This window comes from Mercenaria mercenaria, unplaced genomic scaffold (assembly GCF_021730395.1).
Source record: "Mercenaria mercenaria strain notata unplaced genomic scaffold, MADL_Memer_1 contig_4414, whole genome shotgun sequence".
NCBI lineage: Eukaryota > Metazoa > Mollusca > Bivalvia > Venerida > Veneridae > Mercenaria > Mercenaria mercenaria.
The window spans coordinates 1-24782 of record NW_026462641.1 but is presented as its reverse complement, the minus strand read 5'-3'; the positions used below and the strand labels follow the sequence as shown (position 1 = coordinate 24782).

Below are 24782 nucleotides of genomic sequence, written 5' to 3'. Positions count from 1 at the left end.
TTAAACGACATCTCCTCATAAACAGCTAGACCAATTTCATCCAAACTTCACAGGAATGATCCTTGGGTGGCCCCCTTTCAAAATTGTTCAAAGAATTGAATTCCATTAGTGTTGTATCTAGACTTGAAAAAGGGCTGGGTGCTGAAGAATGAGGGCCTGTGCTAGGGGGGTCCGGGGGCATGGTCCCCCGAAAATTTTCTGCATTTTGGGCTATTTTCACACCATCTTTCAATAGCAATTGTATCAGTTATATACCCATAGTATTAGAGAAAATACGTTCTTTTGCTCACAATTGCAGATGTCAAACTGATCTTTGACAACAAGTTCCATCACAAGTCATGACATTTGTTCCAGTGGTAGTCTACACAGGTTCACTACCATCGTAATGATTAAACATATTTCCTGGCAATTTAGTACCAGTACTTACCAACTACCATAGCTTCCTGGAAATTACCAGTACTTTTCTAGTTACTCTAGTTTACTGTAATGATCATTAAAAACAAATCAACAGTTTAGAACACTTTTATTATGTACAACCTTACACATTATTGGCTTTTCTCTAATTTCTTGATATTAATGATATAAATAGATATATAATATCTAATGATATAAACAGGTAAGATATAGTCTCTAGTGTTACACAAAAGAATGCAAAAAACAGTGTACATGCATCTCATTTCAAATATTTTAAATATGTGTTGACTACAGGTCAAACGTCGCAAGGACTTAAGGTCCAAGGACTCACACTTAGTATACAAAACAGTGTACAGACATATGATTTCAAATATTTTAAATGTGTGTTGACGACAGGTAAAACGTCGCAAGGACATAAGGTCCAAGGACTCACACTTAGTATACAAAACAGTGTACAGGCATCTGATTTCAAATATTTTAAATGTGTGTTGACTACAGGTCAAACGTCGCAAGGACTTAAGGTCCAAGGACTCACACTTAGTATACAAAACAGTGTACAGGCATCTGATTTCAAATATTTTAAATGTGTGTTGACTACAGGTCAAACGTCGCAAGGACTTAAGGTCCAAGGACTCACACTTAGTATACAAAACAATGTACAGGCATCTGATTTCAAATATTTTAAATGTGTGTTGACGACAGGTCAAACGTCGCAAGGACTTAAGGTCCAAGGACTCACACTTAGTATACAAAACAGTATACAGGCATCGGATTTCAAATATTTCAAATGTGTGTTGACCGTGTGTGTAATAACCAGGGATGCTCCCGTGTCCAGCTACGGTCAAACCCTACTTTGTGCTTGGCTTTATCACTACCAGTCTTGTGGGTTTCAGAATTTTCCTGTTCTATGGTACTGACATTTCCGTAACAGTAGTTTCTGTTGCAACCTCTGTGCTGGTATTGGTGCTGAAAATGAAAAGTAAAAATTAAATCAACAAGCAAATAAATTTCATTTTATTTAAAGAAGTATTTCTTTCATCTATAAAATTGGAAGCAGTGTTTTACAACAACATGCATCATTCTGTAGAACACTTCCATTGTGTCGGAAAAAAATCATAAAACACTGTCAAACAAAACTTTAGATCTACAAAACTGCAGAACAGTAGAGTCTATATTATGTTTTACTGTGAATCTGTTAGGTGTAGTATAGGAGAAAAATCCGTGCATTCCAATTTGCAGTCCACTTGGAATTCATCGCGATCGTGAATCAAACTCATAAATAGAAATAGAAAATTCTAATAAATATTTACCTTTGTGCAACACAGAAGAATGAAGTAAGAGATTGATTTGCTTTAGCTATTTTAGCTCTCTTATTTTGGAGTTGTATTAGTTTCCATTTTTCAGACGGCATCTTGCCTTAATTTACGATGCGTTTTCGCCAAAATTTTTGAAACGAATAACAAATTTCTGTGCTAATAATTATGCATTCAATGCTAGAAATATTACATATAATTACCTGTAAATTGATTCCAATTACGTTTTAGATCCACGCCGCATTAATTACATCGTCAGTTATTTTCAAATCTTCTTTGCGAATAACAAGTTTTATAACACAATAATTAACTAATATCGTAAACCGCAAAACGTCTTTAATCCTTTATCATTCACATTAATTAATCCATTTCACAATGTAATTGATTCACTCGTGAAAACTAAACGTTTATCATACATAACAAATATTCAGCTCGCCGTTACTGATGTATAATTAAACACAGCGCGTGCTGTGATCAATAAACACCACACTTGTCACCTGATATTTACTACCGTATTGACCGACTTTCGATACATGCCAAAGGGCATACTACAGTATACATGACGTGTGTAACGGATTAATTAAGGCTGCTAATGTCGGCAATTAACGGGTGGGCAGAGTGAATAAAAGGGCACTTTAAGAATTTCGGGCGGCAGTCACGGCAAGTGGGCGGGGCTTAAAAGGGCCTGGTGCTGTGCCAGGCTAAATAACGCTAGATGAAACACTATCCATGCAGAACTCTGGTTGCCATGGCAACCGAAAGGAAAAACTTTAAAATCTTGTCCAAAACCACAGGGCCTAGGGCTTTGATGTCTGATGTGTAGCATCATCTAGTGGTTCTCTACCAAAATTGTTAAAATTATCCCCCTAGGGTCAAATATGGCCCTGCCCCGGGGATCACATGGTTTATATAGACATATAGGGAAAACTTTGAAAATCTTCTTGTACAAAACCCCATGGCCTAGGGCTTTGATATTTGGTATGTAGCATCATCTAGTGGTCCTCTACCAAGATTGTTTAAATTATCCCCCTAGGATCAAATATGGCCCCGCCCCGGGGGTCCCAAGTTTTACATAGACTTATATAGGAAAAAATGTTTAAAAATCTTCTTGTCTGAAACCACAACACTTAGACCTTTGATATTTGGTTTGTAGCATTGTCTTATGGTCCTCAACCAAAATTGTTCAAATTGTACCCCTTGGGTGAAAAGAGGCCCTGCCCTGGGGGTCCCAAGTTTTATATAGACTTATATAGGAAAAAGCTTTTAAAATCTTCTTGTCTGAAACCATACGACCTATGCTTTTGATATTTGGTATGATGCATTGTCTAGTAGTCCTCTACCAAAATTATTCAAATTATGCCCCTGGGATTAAAAGGGGCCCCGCCCTGGGGTCACTTAGTTATTATGTGAGTTATATAGGAAAAATACTTAAAAATCATCTGATCCTATTTCCAAGACTGTTTAATTATAATTACCTGATGACCCCAAGTAATATGATGTCATTTCACTGTGACCTTGACCTACTGATCTACTGACTTGTTTTGTAAGATACAGTCTTGAAAAATTGATGACATATACAGTTTTGCACACAAATCCTAAAACTGAATTTCATTGATCATGAATGTGACCTACTGACTTTCTTAATATTTTATCATCAGTTTGAAACATGTAGCTCATATTACTCAGGTGAGCGATCCAGGGTCATCATGACCCTCTTGTTGAAAAACTCTTGTTGTATTGTTGTCACTTGATTGTTGGCATAAGCGTTGGTTAATTTTTAGCTCACCTGAGCCAAAGGCTCAGGGTGAGCTATTCTGATCACTCACCGTCCGGCGTCCATAAACTTTTACTTTAAACGACATCTCCTCATAAACCGCTAAGCCAATTTCATCCAAACTTCACAGGAATGTTCCTTGGGTGAAGCTCTACAAAATTTTTTCAAAGAATTGAATTCCATGCAGAACTCTGGTTGCCATAGTATCCGAAAGGAAAAACTAAAATAATCTTCTTCTCAAAAACCAGAAGCCTAGAGCTTAGATATTTGGTGTGAAGCATTGCCTAGTGGACCTCTACCAAATTTATTCAAATCATGACTCCGGGGTCAAAATTGACATAGATTTCTATAGGAAAATCTTAAAATTTAAAAAAAATAAACCAGATGGCCTAGAGCTTAGATATTTGACATGTAGCATTTCCTAGTAGACCTCTACAAAATTTGTTCAAATCATGACCCCTGGGGTTAAAATTGACCCTGCCCCAGGGGTCACTTGATTTTACATAGGAAAATCTTCAAAAAAATTCTAAAAATAAACCAGAAGGCCTAGATCTTAGATATTTGACATGTAGCATTGCCTAGTAGACTTCTACAAAATTTGTTCAAATCATGACCCCCGGGGTCAGATTGACCCCGTCCCATGGGGTTACTTGATTGTACATAGAAAAATCTTCAAAAGTTTCTATAAATAAACCAGAAGGCCTAGAGCTTAGATATTTGACATGTAGCATTGCCTAGTGGACCTCTACAAAATTTGTTCAAATCTTTACCCCCCAGGGTCAAATTTACCCAGCCCCAGGGGTTACTTGATTGTACATAGGGAAAAATCTTGACAATTTAATGAAACTTCACACAAGTGATCAGTAACAACAGTAGTTGTGCATGGGGCATGTTAGGTTCTTTCAGAAAAAAAATTTGTAGAGTTACGGGACTTTGTTTTTTGTTACTATACTATATACATAGACACAATCTTGTGTGCACCATCTCTCCTCATCCCCTTGACACAATTTAATGAAACTTCACACAAGTGATCAGTAACAACAGTAGTTGTGCATGGGGCATGTTAGGTTCTTTCAAAAACAAAAATTGCAGAGTTATGGGACTTTGTTTCTTGTTAACATACTATGTACATACAGTCTGCATATGCAATCTTGTGCGTGCCTAATCTTCCGAACCCTTGCACACAATTTAATGAAACTTCACACAAGTGATCAGTACCAACCCTAGTTGTGCATGGCGCATGTTATGTTCTTTTAGGTAAATATTCTGCATAGTTATGGGAAATTGTTTTTTGTTTCTATACTGTATACATACAGTCTATATACATACAGTCCACATAATTATGCAATCATGTGTGCATCAGTTATATGTGTTATTTTCTATTCTAGCTGTGTTCAAAATTTATTTGCCATATTATAAAGATAGATATTATATATGTTGCTGCAAGAAGTATCTGGAGGAAGAATAATGTGAAAATGAAGTTAAATATGTTTTTGTGTCACTATTTTCCAGAAATGTTGCAAGTGCATTAAGGTCTTGTTGAAGCAACTCCAAGCAACATTTTACAGGTAATTTATAATGTTTCTGAATCTGTTTCTGATCCTGAATGCAACAGTATAAGAACCCCACTACTAAAATACTACCTCCTATTTAACAAAAATGCACACACCCTTTGTGTACCTGCACATATTGTGGATTCTGGATATAGATGAACTGCCATATATGTCAGTATATGCCCTGTCCCCTAATAATTTTAAACAGACCTCCTTATTTACTAAAAATAAATAAAATGTGTTTTCATTTATTGGTAGAATATACAATCATGTACTACCACATACCACATTATATATACCAACCTAATAATCTGCACACACTCCTTATTATGCTCTCCTTCGAAGAAGGAGGGGTATACTGTTTTGCAGATGTCTGTCGGTTGGTCTGTTGGTCGGTCAGTCTGTATGTAGACCGATCCGTTTCCGGATGATAACTCAAGAACGCTTGGTACTAGGATCATGAAAGTTGATAGGAAGGTTGGTCATCGCCTGCAGATGACCCCTATTGATTTTGAGATCTGTATGTCAAAGGTCAAGGTCACAGTGACCCTGAAGAGTTAAACGGTTTCCGGATGATAACTCAAGATTGCTTGGGCCTAGGATTATGAAAGTTGATAGGGAGGTTGGTTATGACCAGTAGATGACCCCTATTGATTTTGAGATCTTTACGTCAAAGTTCAAGGTCACAGTGACCCGGAAAAGTTTAACGGTTTCCGGATGATAACTCAAGATTGCTTGTGCCTAGGATCGTGAAAATTGATAGGGAGGTTGGTCATGACCAGCAGATGACCCCTATTGATTTTGAGGTCAGTAGGTCGAAGGTCAAGTTCACATTGACTAGGAACAGTAAAATGGTTTTCGGGCAATAAGTCAAGAACGCTTGGGCCTAGGATCAGGAAAATTGATAGGGAGATTGATCATGACCAGCAGATGACCCCTATTAATTTTGAGGTCATTTTGTCAAAGTTCAAGGTCAAATTGGCCAGGAACAGTTAAACGGTTTCTGAAGATAACTTGAGAACGCTTGGGCCAAGGGTCATGAAAGATGATAGAGAGGTTCATCATGTCCAGCAGATGACCCCTATTGATTTTAAGATCAGTAGGTCGAAGGTCAAGGTTACAGTGACCCGGAACATTTAAACTGTTTCCAGACAATAACTTGAGAACGCTTGGGCCTAGGATAATGAAATTTGGAGCCCGCCCGCTTAGCTCAGTAGGTAAGAGCGTTGGTCTACAGATCGCGGGGTCGCGAGTTCGATCCTCAGGCGGGGCGTATGTTCTCCTTGACTATTTGATAAACGACATTGTGTCTGAAATCATTAGTCCTCCACCTCTGATCATTCATGTGGGGAAGTTGGCAGTTACTTGTGGAGAACAGGTTTGTACTGGTACAGAATCCAGGAAAACTGGTTAGGTTAACTGCCCGCCATTACATGACTGAAATACTGTTGAAAAACGGCGTTAAACCAAAAAAAACAAACAAACAAATCATGAAATTTGATATGGAGCTTGGTCATGATCTGTAGATGATCCCTTTAGATTTTGAGGTCTGTAGGCTAAAGGTCAAGGTCACATTGACCTGAAACAGTTAAACAATTTCCGGACGATACCTTGAGAACGCTTGGGCCTAGGACAACTAAACTTAATAGGGAGGTTGATCATGACCAGCAGATAACCCTTGTTGATTTTGAGGTCAATAGGTCAAAGGTCAATTTCACATTGAACAAGAACAGTAGAACTTTTGTTTACAGTGAGCAAATAACTTCTGTTCCTTGTGCAATTCCTGAATGCATCAAGGGGGACATTTCGTGTTCGAAGAGCTCTTGTTTTTTTGTGCCCCCCCATGAGTGGTGGGGGCATATAGATTTGCTTTTGTCCATTCGTCTTTCCGAGAATGTTGTGTCGCGCCTAGCTCCAAAAGTATTTGACGTAGAGTCACAAAACTTTACAGGAATGTTGGTCAGCATGTGTAGTTGTGCACCTGGGGTTTCGCATTCGGATTCATTCAGTCTTGTAGGAGTCATGGCCCCTGACTTTGTAAAAATTGGTCATTTTAATGTTGTGTCGCGCCTAGCTCCAAAAGTATTAGACGGAGAGCCACAAAACTTTACAGGAATGTCGGTCAGCATATGTAGTTGTGCACCTGGGGTTTCGTGTCCGGATTCATTCAGTCTTGTAGGAGTTATGGCCCCTGACTTAGTTAAAAATTGGTCATTTTAATGTTGTGTCGCACGTAGCTCCAAAAGTATTTGACCTAGAGTCACTAAAGTTTACAGGAATGTTGGTCAGCATGTGCAGTTGTGCACCTGGGGTTTCACATCCGGATTCATTCAGTCTAATAGGAGTTATGGCCCCTGACTTAGTTAAAAATTGGTCATTTTAATGTTGTGTCGTGCGTAGCTCTATAAGTATTTGACCTAGTCACCAAAGTTTACAGGAATGTTAGTCAGCATGTGCAGTTGTGCACCTGGGGTTTCGTGTCCGGATTCATTCAGTATTGTAGGAGTTATGGCCCCTGACCTAGGAAAAAATTGTCATTTTAATGTTTTGTCATGCGTAGCTCCGAAAATATTTTACCTACAGTCATTTTTTCACTACACAAGACCAGACTTCTTGTCCAGACTTACTCAAAAGAAAAAGTTCGTGAAACATGTATGTTAAAATGTACTTGACCTAGAATCATAAAACATTAGAGGATTGTTTTATAGCCTATGAAGTGTTCTCTTTAGGATTTTACTCAGCTAGGCCAGAGTTATGGCCAACTAAGTGAAAAATACACATAAGGTTCTTAAAAGTTTGTGTTGCAAACATCTTAAAAATTGTTTAACCGGAGTCATTAAACCGTGTTACAGTGGCAGGAGTGGGGGGCACCTGTGTCCTATGGACACACATCTAGTTTAATTTTATATAAAAGTTTATACTTTCAGGATATATTCATGGAGCATAATTCAGTTTACTGATAGCTCTTGTTTTGAATTACAGTGAGACCTGCATGCTTACACTATGGACCATGTGTTATGTTATTGCTGCCAGTCTGTTTGAAGAATGCACAAGAGCTGACAGAAGTGAATTATTTTACTTAAGTGTTCAGACCCTTGTACATTGTTTAGCAATGTATGACAGGTGTATGACTTCTAAAAATGAAAACCTGACAACTTCGGCAAAAGTTCCAAGTCTAAAACAAGTACTGACTTCTACAACATCAAAAGCTGTGCGTTGGATGGGAACATGGCAGTATAACTGGACCACCTACATGGACAATATATTGACGGTATTCAAAGTTTCATTTGATAATCTTTATTTTTAGAGGTAAAATATTCATCTTTGTTTTTTAGTTCACCAGAGCACAAAGTGCTCGGGGTGAGCTGTTGTGATCGCTCACCGTCTGGCGTCCGTCCGTCCACATTTTCCTTTAAACAACATCTCCTTATAAACCACTTAGCCAATTTCATCCAAACTTCACAGGAATGTTCCTTGGGTGAAGCTCTACAAAAATTGTTCAAAGAATTGAATTCCATGCAGAACTCTGGTTGCCATTGCAACGGAAAGGAAAAACTTTAAAAATCTTCTTCTCAAAAACCAGAAGCCCTAGAGCTTAGATATTTGGTGTGAAGCATTGCCTAGTGGACCTCTACCAAGTTTCTTCAAATCATGACCCCGGGGTCAAAATTGACCCCGCCCCAGGGGTCACTTGATTTTACATAGGAAAATCTTAAAAAATCTTCTACTCAAAAACCAAAAGACCTAGAGCTTAGATATTTCACATGTAGCATTGCCTAATGGACCTCTACTAAAATTGTTCAAATCATGACTCTGGGGTCAAATTTGACCCCGCCCCAGGGGTCACTTGATTTTACATAGGAAAATCTTCAAAAGTTTCTATAAATAATCCAGAAGGCCTAGAGCTTAGATATTTCACTTGTAGCATTGCCTAGTGGACCTCTACAAAATTTGTTCAAATCATGACCCCGGGGTCAAAATTGACCCCGCCCCAGGGGTCACTTGATTTTACATAGGAAAATCTTCAAAATTTTTCTAAAAAAACAGAAGGCCTACAGCTTAGGTATTTCACATGTAGCATTGCCTAATGGAATTCTACAAAATTTGTTCAAATCATGACCCCCGGGGTCAAAATTGACCCCGGCCCAGGGGTCACTTGATTTTACATAGGAAAATCTTCAAAAATTTTCTAAAAATAAACCAGAAGGCCTAGAGCTTAGATATTTCACGTGTAGCATTGCCTAGTGGACCTCTACAAAATCTGTTCAAATCATGACCCCTGTGATCAAAATTGACCCCGTCCCAGGGGTCACTTGATTTTACATAGGAAAATCTTCAAAAATTTTCTAAAAATAAACCAAAAGGCCTAAATCTTAGATATTTGACATGTAGCATTGCCTAGTAGACTTCTGCAAAAAATTTTCAAATCATGACCCCCAGGGTCAAATTGACCCCGCCCCATGGGGTCACTTGATTTTACATAGGAAAATCTTCAAAAATTTTCTAAAAATAAACCAGAAGGCCTAGATCTTAGATATTTGATGTGTAGCATTGCCTAGTAGACTTCTACAAAAAAATTTCAAATCTGGACCCCCCAGGTTCAAATTTACCCAGCCCCAGGGGTTACTTGATTGTATATAGGGAAATCTTCATAAATTTGCTAAAAATAAACCAGAAGGCCTAGATCTTAGATATTTGACATGTTACATTGCCTAGTAGACTTCTACAAACTTTATTCCATTTATGACCCCTGGGGTAAACTTGGCCCCGCCCCGGGGTTTACTTGATTGTACATTAGAAAATCTTCCAAAAAAATTCTAAAAATTATCAGTTTGACATTTGAAACATGTAGCTCATATTACTCTGGTGAGCGATCCAGGGTCATCATGACCCTCTTATTTCTGTGGAACTTTTTGCTGCATTACGTTTGGATATACAGTTATCATGTCTCCCACCACACAGTGGTGTGGGAGACATATTGATTTACTCCAGTCTGTCTGTGTGTCTGTGTGTCTGTCTGTCACAAAGCTTGTCCGCACTCTAAGTCAAACATTTCTCATCAGCTCTTCACCAAACTTCAACAAAATGTGTCTGCCAATACGTGCTCGGCCAAGTTCGATAACTAGCCAAATCGGCCTAGGCACTTCGAAATTACGGCCCTTGAATTACCAAAAGCACTCAGATTTCTTGTGCAGTTTTGCCCCCAAACTACTAGTAGTATAGGCGTCCTTTTGGTGTCAAGAAAGCGCATGCACATGTGGATTAAGTAAACAGTATATAAAGACTGACTTACTATTTAGATGATTAGGCAGTTGTCGGAGACATGCGCTTTTCTCAAAAGCATCTTTAGTATTTCCTGTGTTTAGCATGTATGAGGCTGCAAAAACTCATTTTAAATATGAGAGTAAAGAATTTTGCTCATGTGATTCAATAGTTCAGGGTGAGCTTTTTGTACATACAGATGATTTGGCAGCCATCCTTCATTGTCCATAATTCTCAATTTTACTTTTCTCAAATTTAGACCAATTGTAATATAACATGATTAAAGTATTCCCTACAATAAAATATTACTAATATGTATAGAGATCTAGGTAAATTTGATGCTAGACCATCTAGGATACAAAACTAGGTCATCTAAGGTCGAATCATAGACATTTTGGAGCAACACTTTCTACCCAAACTTGATGAGAATGTTCATTGTAATGAAATGTAGGCTAGATCTACAACTGATTCATCTCGATCAAAATTAAGTCACAAGTTCCGTTTGTATTAAAAATTTTGTAAACCCTGTACTGGTCACACTTTTTACATGATCAACAGGTAAACTTGTCTCAGTATTTTTATTCTAAAAATCTAGAGCAAGGAAGAAAGTGTGTCAGTTTAGGTAAAAATAATAAGAAACTACCAATTTTTTTAAAACTTATAATTTGGATATGAATGTGCGCTACATGATAAAGCTACATTGGAAGAATTTTAGCTCAACACGTTAATTTTTTTGTGATTATCTTGTGTCCATGTCATCTGCACATGTTTCTGTCAGATGGCATCATCATTTTTAAACATCTTCTCTTCTGGAATTACTGGGCAGAATTACACTTGCCTTGGTTCATGAACTTTCACGAATTTGATCAAATGTTTCCACTTGATTGCGCCTAAAAGGCTTCCACAGCTAAATTATGTTATTTTAAATATCCTGTCAGACAGTAAGTGTATTAGGCTTATCAATTAAAATCATTGAGCACAAAGGATCACCATAATAAATGTCTGCTAGCTTGGCTCCCCGGCTGAATGGTTGTTTTGTTTAGCTCACCTGAGCCAAATGCTCATGGTAAGCTATTGTGACCACTTCAATGATGTCCATAGTCTGTTGTCAGTCGTGCATCGTGTGTCTGTCAACAATTTCTAAAAAAATCTTCTTGAAAATCACTGGGCAGATTTACACCAAACTACACAGAAATGATCCTTATGTGGCCCCCTTTCAAAATTGTTAAAAAAATGAATTTCACACAAAACAAGGAAAAACTTGAAAAAATCTTGTCCTGAACCGCCTTGGCTGAGAGCCTCTTTAATCGGCATGTGACATCATCTAATGGTCCTCTATAAAGATTGTTAAAATTATGCCCCTGGGGTGAAAAGAGTTTTACATAGACTTACATAGGAAACAAAGTTAAAAATCTTGTCTGAAACTGCAAGGCCTAGGCTGTAGATATTTGGTATGTTGCATTGTCTAGTGGTCCTCTACCAAGATTATTCAAATTATGTCCCGGAGCTGAAAAGAGGCCCCACCCAGGGAGTCCCCAAGTTTTACATAGACTTACATAGGAAGAAATTTTAAAAATCTTCTTACCTGAAATTGGAAGACCTAGGCTTTTGATATTTAGTACGTTGCATGGCCTAGTGGTCCTCTACCAAAATTGTTCAAATTATGCCCCTGGGGTGAAAAGAGGCCCTGCTCTTGGGGTCCCAAGTTTTACATAGACTTATATAGAAAAAAACTTTAAAAATCTTCTTGTCTGAAAGTTCAAGGCGTAGGCCTTTGATATTTGGTATGTTGCATTGCCTAGTGGTTCTGTAACAAGATTGTTCAAATTATGCCCCTGGGGTGAAAAGAGGCCCTTATCTGATCATATTTCCTAGACTGTTTAATAATAATTACCTGATGACCCCTGATCTCTTACACTTGTCTGTGTAGCTCATATTAATCAGATAAGCGGTGTCATCGTGACCCTCTCGTAAAAAGACATTAAAGACTGGGGTAAAAATATAAAAGGCAGACAAGCAGGAAAATGGCCACTTGCTTGATACCATGGCAGCAATCCGTCTGCTAGTGCAGAAATATAAAATATGAAATTCTTTTAAAACTGTCTTAATAAATTTGGCTGCAGTTTGGCATGTCGACTCTTAAATGTGTCAGCTATATAACTTGAGAATTTCAGGTTCAAATATTCATTAGAATTTATTTTCCAGAGGATAATATTTCTAAGAGAAATTTTAGCATGCTATTCAGATAGTTCTTCTTGACAGTGTACAATACCATTGTGCACTTGTCTTCTTTTTCTTGTCAGTGTATGCCTTTCTATTTTGAATTTAACTCTGGACAAAGAAGTTAAGGTTGCTTACTTTAAATCACTTGTACATACATTTTTACATTGCTGCTTTTGGATGTGCTTTACATTTTTGCATGGATGTTTTTAGGTATGCTTTACGTGTTTTCGGTGTTTGGGCTTTACAGTTGGTGTTTGCAATATGACTTCTTCTCGGCGATATATGACCATTTTGTGTCGATTCGCCGTAAAACCCAACTCACTCACTCACTTGTCTCTTGCTGATGATAGTTCACTTAGAGCATAGAATGAAAGCCTTCCAGCTAAGGATTGTGGAAGGTCAGTGGTTCTACCCAGGTGCCAGCCAGTGATGAAATAATACCCGGAGGGGCACCTAGGGTCTACCTCCACCATGACAAGCTGGAAAGTTGCCATGTGACCCATAACTGTGTTGGTGTGACATTAAACCCAACAAAAAACAAAGAACTTTGAAGTACAAATTTTATGTTCTTTGACATGTTGTAAGCCTGGCCCAAATGCTTTTCTAATTCAGAATTTCCTGCTGTTTTATAGCATGTGCATATATTGTAGTATATGATAGATCCTTTAAGAAAAAATGTATTTGTAGATATTGAAAGTATAGATAACAAATCCTGGAACATTCATTATGGTTTCAGATCTGGGATTTATTGTTTGCTCCGAAAGAACTGCAGTCAGAAAGAGTTCGTGATGAATGGAATAAAATCATAGCGGAGGATCTGTCAGAGAAGTTAAGTCTTCAGGTATGTAAATTTAATTATTGTTGATATAGTAGGTTTTATTAGTCCAGTACTGGTTGAAAACCAGTTTTGGGGACTATAGGAATGCACTTTTCTGTCCGTCCGTCATTCCGTCCGCCCGCAATTTAGTGTCCGGTCCATAACTCTGTCATCCATGAAGGGATTTTTAATATTACTTGGCACAAATGTTCCCCATGATGAGATGACATGTCATACGCAAATCCCGGACCCCTTGCTTAAAGGTCAAGGTCACAATTGGAGGTCAAATGTTAACATGGCATGAACAGGGTCTGTTTTGTATCCGGTCCATAACTCAGTCATTCATAAAGGGATTTTAATATCACTTGGCACAAATGTTCCCCATGATGAGACAACTTGTCATGCAGAAATCCCAGACCCCTTGCTCAAAGGTCAAGGTCACAATAGGAGGTCAAAGGTCAACAGGGTTTTTTTCCTGTCCAATCCATAACTCTGCCATTTATGAAGGTATTTTAATATTACTTGGCCCAAATGTTCCCCATGATGAGACGACGTGTCATGCACAAAACCCGAACCCCTAGCTCAAAGGTCAAGGTCACAGTTGGAGGTCAAATGTCAATAGGGTTTTTTTCCTGTCCGGTCCGGAACTCTGTCATCCATCAAGGGATTTTAATATTACTGTAACTTGGCATAAATGTTCCCCATGATGAGATGATGTGTCATGCACAACACCCAGAACCCTATAGTACGGGGGCCAATAAGGTCTACCATGCATCCCCCCTAGACTTTTTAGCTCACCTGTCACAAAATGACAGGGTGAGCTATTGTGACCGCTTGATATCCGTCATGCGTCGTCCGTCATCAGTGGTGCGTCGTCCATCAACAATTTCTAAAAAAATCTTCTTCTTGAAAACCACTTGGCAGAATTACACCAAACTTCACTTGAATGATCCTTGGGTGGCCCCCTTTCAAAGTTGTTCAAAAAATTGAATTCCATGCAGAACTCTGGTTGCCATGGCAACCGAAAGGAAAAACTTTAAAAATCTTCTTGGCCAAAACCACAGGGCCTAGGGCTTTGATATCTGGTGTGTAGCATCATCTAGTGGTCCTCTACCAATAGTGTTCAAATTATCCCCCTGGGGTCAAATATGGCCCCGTCATGGGGGTCACATGGTTTATATAGACTTATATAGGGAAAAAATCTTCTTGTCTGAAACCACATGGCCTAGGGCTTTGATATTTGGTATGTAGCATCATCTAGTGGTCCTCTACCAAGATTGTTCAAATTATTCCTCTAGGATCAAATATGGCCCCGCCTCGGGGGTCCCAAGTTTTACGTAGACTTATATAGGAAAAAAAGTTTAAAAATCTTCTTGTCTGAAACCACAACACTTAGACCTTTGATATTTGGTTTGTAGCATTGTCTTATGGTCCTCAACCAAAATCGTTCAAATTGTACCCCTTGGATGAAAAGAGTCCCTGCCCTGGGGGTCCCACGTTTTATATAGACTTATATAGAAAAAAACATCTTCTTGTCTGAAACCATACGACCTATGCTTTTGATATTTGGTATGATGTATTGTCTAGTAGTCCTCTATCAAAATTGTTCAAATTATGCCCCTAGGGTTTAAAGAGGCCCCATCCTGGGGTCAAAAACTAGGTCACTAGGTCAAATCAAACAAAAACCTTGTGTATGCGATAGAGGCTGTATTTTTCAATTAATCTTAATGAATTTTGGTCAGAATGATAACCTTGATGAAATCTAAGCCGAATTTGAAAATGGGTCATCTGGTGTCAAAAACTAGGTCCCTAGGTCAAATCAAAGAAAAACCTTGTGTATGTGATAGAGGCTGTATTTTTCAATTAATCTTCATGAATTTTTGTCAGAATGATTACCTTGATGAAATCTAGGCCGAGTTTGAAAATGGGTCATCTGGGGTCAAAAACTAGATCACTAGATCAAATCAAAGAAAAACCTTGTGTATGCGATAGAGGCTGTATTTTTCAATTAATCTTCATGAATTTGGTCAGAATGATTGCCTTGATGAAATCTAGGTCAAGTTTGAATATGGGTCATCTGGGGTCAAAAACTAGGTCACTAGGTCAAATCAAAGGAAAATCTTGTATATGCAATAGAGGCTGTATTTTTCAATTGATCTTCCTGAAATTAAGTCAAAATGATAACCTTAATGAAATCTAGACCGAATTTGAAAATGGGTCATCTTGGGTCAAAAAGTAGGTCACTAGGTCAAATCAAAGAAAAACCTTATGTATGCGACAAGAGGCTGTATTTTTCTATTGATCTTCATGAAATTTGGTCAGAATGATTGCATTGATGAAATCTAGGTCAAGTTTGAATATGGGTCATCTGGGATCAAAAATTAGGTCACTAGATCAAATGAAAGAAAAACTTTGCGTATGCGATAGAGGCTATATTTTTCCATTGATCTTCATGAAATTATGATTGCCTTGATAAAATCTACGTTAAGTTTGATTATTGGTCATCTTGGGTCACAAAATAGGTCACTAGGTCAAATCAAAGAAAACCCTTCTGTATGCAATAGAGGCTGTATTTTTCAATTGATCTTCATGAAATTTGGTCAGAATGATTGCCTTGATGAAATTTAGGTCAAGTTTGAATATGGGTCATCTGGGGTCAAAAAGTAGGTCACTATGTTAAATCAAAGAAAAACCTTGTGTATGCGATAGAGGCTTAATTTTTTTTTAACTGATCTTCATGAAATTTTGTCAGAATGATAGCCTTGATGACATCTAGGTCAAGTTCAAATATGGGTCATCTGGGTTTAAAAACTAGGTCACTAGGTCAAATCAAGGAAAAACCTTGTGTATGCAATAGGGGCTGCATTTTACACTGGATTTTCATAAAATCTGGTCAGAATGGTTGCCTTGATGAAATCTAGGTCATGTTCGAATATGGGTCATCTGGGGTCAAAAACTAGGTCACTAGGTCAAATCAAAGAAAATACTTACACTCAAGAATTTTGCTCCAATTTTAATGATAATTGGTCAAAATATTTTATTCCATGAAATCACTAGGTCAAACATGTTTACACTGTTTAATATGTTATGTTATGGTGTGTTTCTCAGGTGAGCGACCTAGGGCCATCTTGGCCCTCTTGTTAAGATACAGCTTTGAAATTTTGATGACATACACAGTTTTGCACACAAATCATAAAACTGAATTTCATTGACCATGAATGTGACCTACTGACTTTCTTAATATTTTATCATTATTTTTACATTTGAAACATGTAGATCATAATACTCAGGTGAGCGATCCAGGGTAATCATGACCCTCTTGTTTTCATAGGTACCAAATTGTTCAGCAGGACCAACTCTTTGAAAATAAAAAATGTTCCCATGAAAAATCTCTTTTAAACTATATATGATTTCACTGTTTCCATGGCAACCATTCATTTTTTAAAAGGACAACCATATAGTTGATAATCAGTCATATCTTGGTCAGTTTTGGTGATAAAACAACAAAAATGGTGTCAAAATGGAGCTAGAAATACAGCAGCATTTTTATGTTAATTAACTAATTTGCATATTCATGAATATTAATGAGAATGTTACAAAGTGACATATTAAAAAAAAACAACAACATTTTCTAAGTTTCAAATCAAGTTAAATGTACCAAACAGCTTTGATCTGGTCTTAAAGTCTCTCGGTGTTTTTAATATATTATTTTGTTACTCTTATGGTATTATTTTACTAAAAACTGGATGTGCTCAGCTAATTTGCATAAAATGAACCAGTGTCACAAACAACAAATAAAATTCTGAGACCACTAAAACTGAATAAAATGATATGATTAATTGTTATCATTTAAATAACAATTTTTATGTGGTCTATAATGTTTGCAGACATAGAGTTAACACTTCATTGAAGGAAGAATAAAAATGTTACATACATTACACATGTTACATTACCATTTCAACAACCTTGTTGTATTGCATCAATTATTTAAAAATATTCCAGAAACATAATTAATATTGCTTACTTCGTACTATAATAATACAATATGCTTCTTTACTTATGAGACAGTGTGATTGTTTCCGTAACACTCTTTAAAATACGTTACCACTACCATTGCTTTTTAAAAAGATATTTAAGAAGAAATTGAAGCCCAAATTGTCACATACTGATTTATTTAAACTGTTAGTGGTAAATTTTAAGAAGGTTTTCTTCTATTATTTCAGCAATTACCTAAAATATATATTGCACCATCCATGTAACTTATATAGCTTTGAAAGTTATTTTTTTCTTTTCCTAGGTCAATAATTAACCTCACAGGATCAAGTCGCATAAATCTGACATGTATTTTGGGCAACTTATGCCCCCTTTTGGAATTATAAAATCCTGCTTCAAGTTTTGCATGCAAGTTTTTATCTCAAAAACTAATGCAAATGCTGAAATGAAACTTCCGATGTTTCTTCAGGGTTATAAAACTAGGTCATAGCATCAAGTCCCATAACTCTAACATGTATTTTACAAAATTATGGACCCTTTTGAACTTAAAACCTTCTGGTTAAAGTTTTGCATGCAAGTTACTATCTCTAAAACTAATGCAGATACAGGATTGAAACTCTATGGATATTTTAACATTAGGGTAATATTTCTGCTTCTTGGACAACGATTCGAATAGTCGAGCATTGGCTGTTTTACAGACAGTTCTTGTTTAATATTGTGGGCAGGAGATTCATGGGCTTGACTGTATCGGCAATTTCATATAGATATGAATTTGTGGATTCAATAAATAGTTCTGTTTAAATGGTATTTAAGTACAGCCTGTCATAGTGTCAGTCAAAGAGGAAGTCTTTAGCATCCAAGTGTGAAAGGGTTGAAGACCAGACATGCAGTGTGTGTTAAAAAGTGTTATTAATAAAATGTTTTATAACTTTGCCAAATACAGTTCTTTAGTGGGCCTTTTACATTTGAAAACAAAAACTTTATGTCAGTAGATGGCGGGTAAAGTTCGAATTTACATGTAAGTGATTTTTGGATACTGGACTACAGTCAAGTGTGCTGTCAGCTATGGCAGAACTTGTTTTGAAACTTCATAAATATGACCACCATGAAGTGTTGATATGTGTGACCTCCTAAAGTGTTTTTGACCAAACTTTTCCATGGTTTTAAATGGATGTCAGTGAAAATTCATACACATTATTCCCATAAAGAGATGGGGACATTTAGGGTTCCACCTGCAAACAAACATTGAGGATATTTGGAGAAATTGCATTGTACAAGAACTATAACAGTTACTATACTTTTCTTTCTTTTTGAATTATCTCCATTTATTAGCTCATTTGATTTAAAAAAAAAAAATGATGAGTTATTGTCATCACTTGATCGGCGTCGTGTTGGCGTTGCCTGGTTAAGTTTTATGTTTAGGTCAGCTTTTCTCCTAAACTATCAAAGCTATTGCTTTGAAACTTGCAACACTTGTTCACCATCATAAGCTGACCCTGTACAGCAAGAAACATAACTCCATCCTGCTTTTTGCAAGAAATATGGCCCTTTTTGGACTTAGAAAATCATGGGTAGGACAATTTTTCTATTATACAAGAAAGCTGGCAGTTACTTGTAGAGAACAGGTTTGTACTGGTACAGAATCCAGGAACACTGGTTAGGTTAACTGCCCGCCGTTACATGACTGAAATAATGTTGAAAAACGGCGTTAAACCCAAAACAAATAAACAAATTATACAAAAAAAAAATCACATGAGCGTCAGCACCCACAAGGTGGTGCTCTTGTTAAGTTTACTCAGCACTTTTTTCTGGACAAGAACTAAACATCTAGCAGAGAAATTTTGTTGAACTTTCGCAACATCAAAGAGGACAATGACATACAGTACAGAGTACAAGAATCGTAACTACATTACTTGCTGTGTAGCTGAACTGAAAAGTAATTGAACTTATTAATTTGTCTGTTGCAAGAGAAAATACTTGTTAATGTACTTTATACAGTCATGTTTATCTCTTTGAGTTACAAGAAGAAGTCTTACAATACAGATACTTATTGTTTCACTGGATGTAATATTTTAAGGTTTGCAAAGACAGCTTACTGATGAAAGACTTTGTACAACTCTACTGTCAAAAAGTGGACAAATTCAATTCAAAAATGCAGGAGGTCATGAGCAAAGCAGCTTTTCAGGTGAGTAATTGTTTACAGTGTTATAACTATGTTTTATAGCTGTATCTAAATGTCACTTGTTTGACCTAAAGCTGTACTATCACAGTTTAGGTCATAAGATGACTGTCAATCTAGATTATATAATGGAGGCTACATTTTCTACCTCATCTTCATAAAACCTTTTTATACGCCCGTCTGTATTATGGGAACGCCTTGGCGGGCGGGCTGGTGGGAGGACTGGCGGGCCGGCAGGCTTTTGTCCACAAACATTGTTCGAAGCATTTCTTCTTCATGCAGGGAGGGATTTTGATGTAACTTGTCACAAAATTTCACCATCATGAGATGGAGTGTCATGCGCAAAAACAGGTCCCTAGGTCTAAGGTCAAGGTCACACTTAGAGGTCAAAGGTCAAATTAAAGAATGACTGGAGAATTTCTTCTTCATGCATGGAGAGATTTTGATGTTACTTTGCACAATTGTTTATCGTCATGAGACTGAGTGTTGTGCGCAAGAACCAGGTCCCTAGGTATAAGGTAAAGGTCACCTTTAGATATCAAAGGTCAGATACAAGAATGACAACTTTGTCCGGAGCATTTCTTCTTCATGTATGGAGGGATTTTGGATGTAACTTGGCACAAATGTTCACCACCATGAGACGGTGTATCATGTGCAAGAACCAGGTCCCAAGGTCTAAGTTCAAGCTCACAAAGGTCAAAGGTCAAATCGAGAATGTCTGTCTGGAGCATTTCTTCTTCATGCATGGGGGATTTTGATCTTCCTTGGCACAATTGATCACCATCATGAGACGGAGTGTCTTGCGCAAGAACCAGGTCCCTTGGTCTTAGGTCAAGATCACACTTAGAGGTCAAAGGTCAGTGCAAGAATGACAACTTTGTCTGGAGCATTTCTTCTTCATGCATAGAGATTTTTCAACTTTCTCAAAATTTGCCTATGCTTTCATCTATGATATCAAGACTTGTTGTGTGGGTACCTGGACTAAAGACCTACTAAGACTAAAATTCTTAGCTATACATCCACTGACAAATATGCAGCATCCATCATTTTTAACGATAGCCCTTTTTTCGTATTTTTGAAGCTACTGTCATGATATTTGAATCATATGTGCAGATCTGTAATAAAATTTTTTCTTCTAACAAGCTCTTGACATACGTATTTTGTGACTATGGCACCCTTGTTGCAGAATGTATATCTTTGAAATCAGTCCTGCTTGCATCTGGGAAACCTGAAGTCAAAAGAAATAGTCCACTAGGTCAAATTTTAGAAAAGCATTTTAACAGCCTCATTTTATACTTTATCTTCATAAAACTTTGACAGAATGTTTGCCTTTATGTAATCTAGGTCATTTTCAAAACTGGATTACCTGAGGCCTTAAACTAGTTACTAGGTCAAGTCATAGAAAACTTAGTTAACACTCTAGGGGCCAAATTTTCAACATGTTCATCATGATAAAACATTGTGAGAATGTTTGCCTGTATGAAATCTTTGTCAAGTTCAGAAATTATTATTATTATTATTATTATACCAGATTTATATAGCACCCTTTTCATGATCAATTTCACGTTTAAAAGCGCTTTACATAGTTCAGATGCCTCACAGGGCACATAATTCATCCTCTACTAGTACAGACACAGAACGATCTGACCAGAGGGACAGAGTGAGACAAAGCCCCCGTGACAGAGAGATCAGAAATCAGATACAGGCTTGTCCGGCTAACTTAGCCTAGCTCGTTGCGAATAGACAGCCTGGTTCTTTAACGTGCCCAGTGTATAGCACTGATACACGCAAGGATTGCCTGGGTTCCTGACCAGTACACCTGTAGTTGGGTGGGAAACACTGAAAAGCGTTTCTGAAAATTCCCGAGTAACTGCCGGGGATCGAACCCCTGACCTCAGGATTTGAAGGCCAGTGTGCAAACCACTGAGCTATCCGTCCACCCGGGGTTACCCATTTAAAAAACTAGGTCACTAGGTTTAATCATACATAACCCTTGTTGGCACTCAAAGGGACATAATTATTCTCTTTATTTTCTACCTGATCTTCATGAGGACTAGCCAGAATACTTGTCTGTGTAAAATCTAGGATACTTTTGAATTAAAAGGGTAACAATGGTAAAAGACTAGATCATTGTGTTAAACCATTGAAAAAATTGGAAGATGATCAACCTGATTTACAGAAAACTTGTTTAAAATGCCTTTACACAATGAAGGTCAAATTAAATAAAAGGTTTTCTGGGGTAAGAACTAGGTTAGGTGAGCAATACAAGGCCTTCAGTGCCCTCTTGTTTTAATGTTGATAACATAAATTATGCAAGTTGCATAACTGCTAGATGAATAAAAACCATTTAAGGATAACATGGTGTAATAGCCATATTAAATTTTCATATCTTGTAACTGGATGGTAATATTTAAATGAAATTTGGTCATTTTAAAGACATTCAAAATTAAAAACGTTTCACCAAGAGATTTTTCGAAATTTTTCATATTTTGGGGAGATAATCGGTATTGAAGTTAACATGGATGCCTATGGGAAATATATAATTTCTTTGATTTCTTATGAGCTTGAGTTTCGAGAAAATTTTGTGGTAGAAAGCTGCATTATATTATTCTGATACAAATATTAAAAAGAAATTTAAAATTCCCCATAGGGAAAAGGAGAAAATTAGTTTTTCTAGTTTTCAGGGGAGATAACTCATGAAAAACCAAAATTATCAGGGGAGGTGATCAAAAGGAATTTTTTGAGAACTTCTCAATCACTATATAACTTGTCAATATGCACCTTATTTCTATCGTTTGACATTTTTAGCTCACCTGTCACAAAGTGACAAGGTGAGCTTTTGTGATCGCGCGGTGTCTGTCGTCCGTGCGTCCGTCCGTGCGTCCGTCCGTAAACTTTTGCTTGTGACCACTCTAGAGGTCACATTTTTCATGGGATCTTTATGAAAGTTGGTCAGAATGTTTATCTTGATGATATCTAGGTCAAGTTCGAAACTGGGTCACGTGCCATCAAAAACTAGGTCAGTATATCTAAAAATAGAAAAACCTTGTGACCTCTCTAGAGGCCATATTTTTCACAAGATCTTCATGAAAATTGGTCAGAATGTTCACCTTGATTATATCTAGGTCAAGTTCGAAACTGGGTCACGTGCCTTCAAAAACTAGGTCAGTAGGTCTAAAAATAGAAAAACCTTGTGACCTCTCTAGAGGCCATATATTTCACAAGATCTTCATGAAAATTGGTCAGAACGTTCACCTTGATGATACCTAGGTCAAGTTCGAAACTGGATCAACTGCGGTCAAAAACTAGGTCAGTAGGTCAAATAATAGAAAAACCTTGTGACCTCTCTAAAGGCCATTTTTTTCGTGGGATCTGTATGAAAGTTGGTCTGAATGTTCATCTTGATGATATCTAGGTCGATTTCAAAACTGGGTTACGTGCGGTCAAAAACTAGGTCAGTAGGTCTAAAAATAGAAAAACCTTGTGACTTCTCTAGAGGCCATATATTTCATGAGATCTTCATGAAAATTGATCTGAATGTTCACCTTGATGATATCTAGGTCAAGTTCGAAAGTGGGTCACATGCCGTATAAAACTAGGTCAGTAGGTCTAAAAATAGAAAAACCTTGTGACCTGTCTAGAGGCCATATATTTTACAAGATCTTCATGAAAATTGGTCAGAACGTTCACCTTGATGATATCTAGGTCAAGTTCGAAACTAGGTCACATGCCATCATAATCTAGGTCAGTAGGTCAAATAATAGAAAAACCTTGTGACCTCTCTAAAGGCCATATTTTTCATGGGATCTGTATGAAAGTTGGTCTGAATTTTCATCTTGATGATATCTAGGTCAAGGTCGAAACTGGGTCACTTGCGGTCAAAAACTAGGTCAGTAGTTCTAAAAATAGGTAAACCTTGTGACCTCTCTAGAGGCCATATATTTCGCAAGATCTTCATGAAAATTGGTCAGAATGTTCACCTTGATGATATCTAGGTCAAGTTCGAAACTGGGTCACGGGCCATCAAAAACAAGGTCAGTAGGTCAAATAATAGAAAAACCTTGTGACCTCTCTAAAGGCCATATTTTTCATGGGATCTATATGAAAGTTGGTCTGAATGTTCATCTTGATGATATCTAGGTTGAGTTCAAAACTGGGTCACGTGCGGTCAAAAACTAGGTCAGTAGGTCTAAAAATAGAAAAACCTTGTGACCTCTCTAGAGGCCATATATTTCATGAGATCCTCATGAAAATTGGTCAGAATGTTCACCTTGATGATATCTAGGTCATGGTTGAAAGTGGGTCACGTGCCATCAAAAAATAGGTCAGAAGGTCTTAAAATAGAAAAACCTTGTGACCTCTCTAGAGGCCATATATTTTACAAGATCTTCATGAAAATTGGTCAGAATATTCACCTTGATGATATCTAGGTCAAGTTCGAAACTAGGTCACGTACCGTTATAATCTAGGTCAGTAGGTCAAATAATAGAAAAACCTTGTGACCTCTCTAAAGGCCATATTTTTCATGGGATCTGTATGAAAGTTGGTCTGAATGTTCATCTTGATGATATCTAGGTCAAGTTCGAAACTGGGTCACGTGCGGTTAAAAACTAGGTCAGTAGGTCTAAAAATAGAAAAACCTTGTGACCTCTCTAGAGGCCATACTTGTGAATGGATCTCCATAAAAATTGGTCAGAATGTTCACCTTGATGATATCTAGGTCAAGTTTGAAACTGGGTCATGTGCCTTAAAAAGCTAGGTCAGTAGGTCAAATAATAAAAAAACCTTGTGACCTCTCTAGAGGCCATACTATTCATGGGATCTGTATGAAAGTTGGTCTGAATGTTCATCTTGATGATATCTAGATCAAGTTTGAAACTGGGTCAACTGCGGTTAAAAACTAGGTCAGTAGGTCTGAAATTATTAAAATCTTTTGACCTCTCTAGAGGCCATATTTTTCAATGGATCTTCATGGAAATTGACCTGAATTTTCACCTTGATGATATCTAGGTCAGTTTCAAAACTGGGTCACGTGCGGTCAAAAACTAGGCCAGTACATATAAAAATAGAAAAACCTTGTGTCCTCTCTAGAGGCCATATTTTTCATGAGATCTTCATGAAAATTAGTGAGAATGTTCACCTTGGTGATATCTAGATAAAATTCAAAACAGGGTCACATACCTTCGAAAACTAGGTCAATAGGTCAAATAATAGAAAAACCTTGTGACCTCTCTAGAGACCATATTTTTCAATG

At 37.3% G+C, this 24782-nt stretch overlaps 1 protein-coding gene across 1 annotated transcript in view; it reads left to right on the top strand.

Moving 5' to 3' along the window:
• The window catches only part of LOC128553868 (E3 ubiquitin-protein ligase rnf213-alpha-like), a gene marked incomplete at its 3' end in the record, with an annotated part of 55602 nt that extends 36068 nt beyond the window's left edge, over window positions 1-19534 (top strand). Inside the window, exons 10-13 of the mRNA XM_053535060.1 lie at window positions 5014-5069; window positions 8037-8325; window positions 13276-13380; window positions 19427-19534. Coding sequence (XP_053391035.1) covers window positions 5014-5069; window positions 8037-8325; window positions 13276-13380; window positions 19427-19534 — 558 coding nt within the window. The remainder of the gene's footprint in view (window positions 1-5013; window positions 5070-8036; window positions 8326-13275; window positions 13381-19426) is intronic.
• Window positions 19535-24782: the final 5248 nt, after the last annotated feature.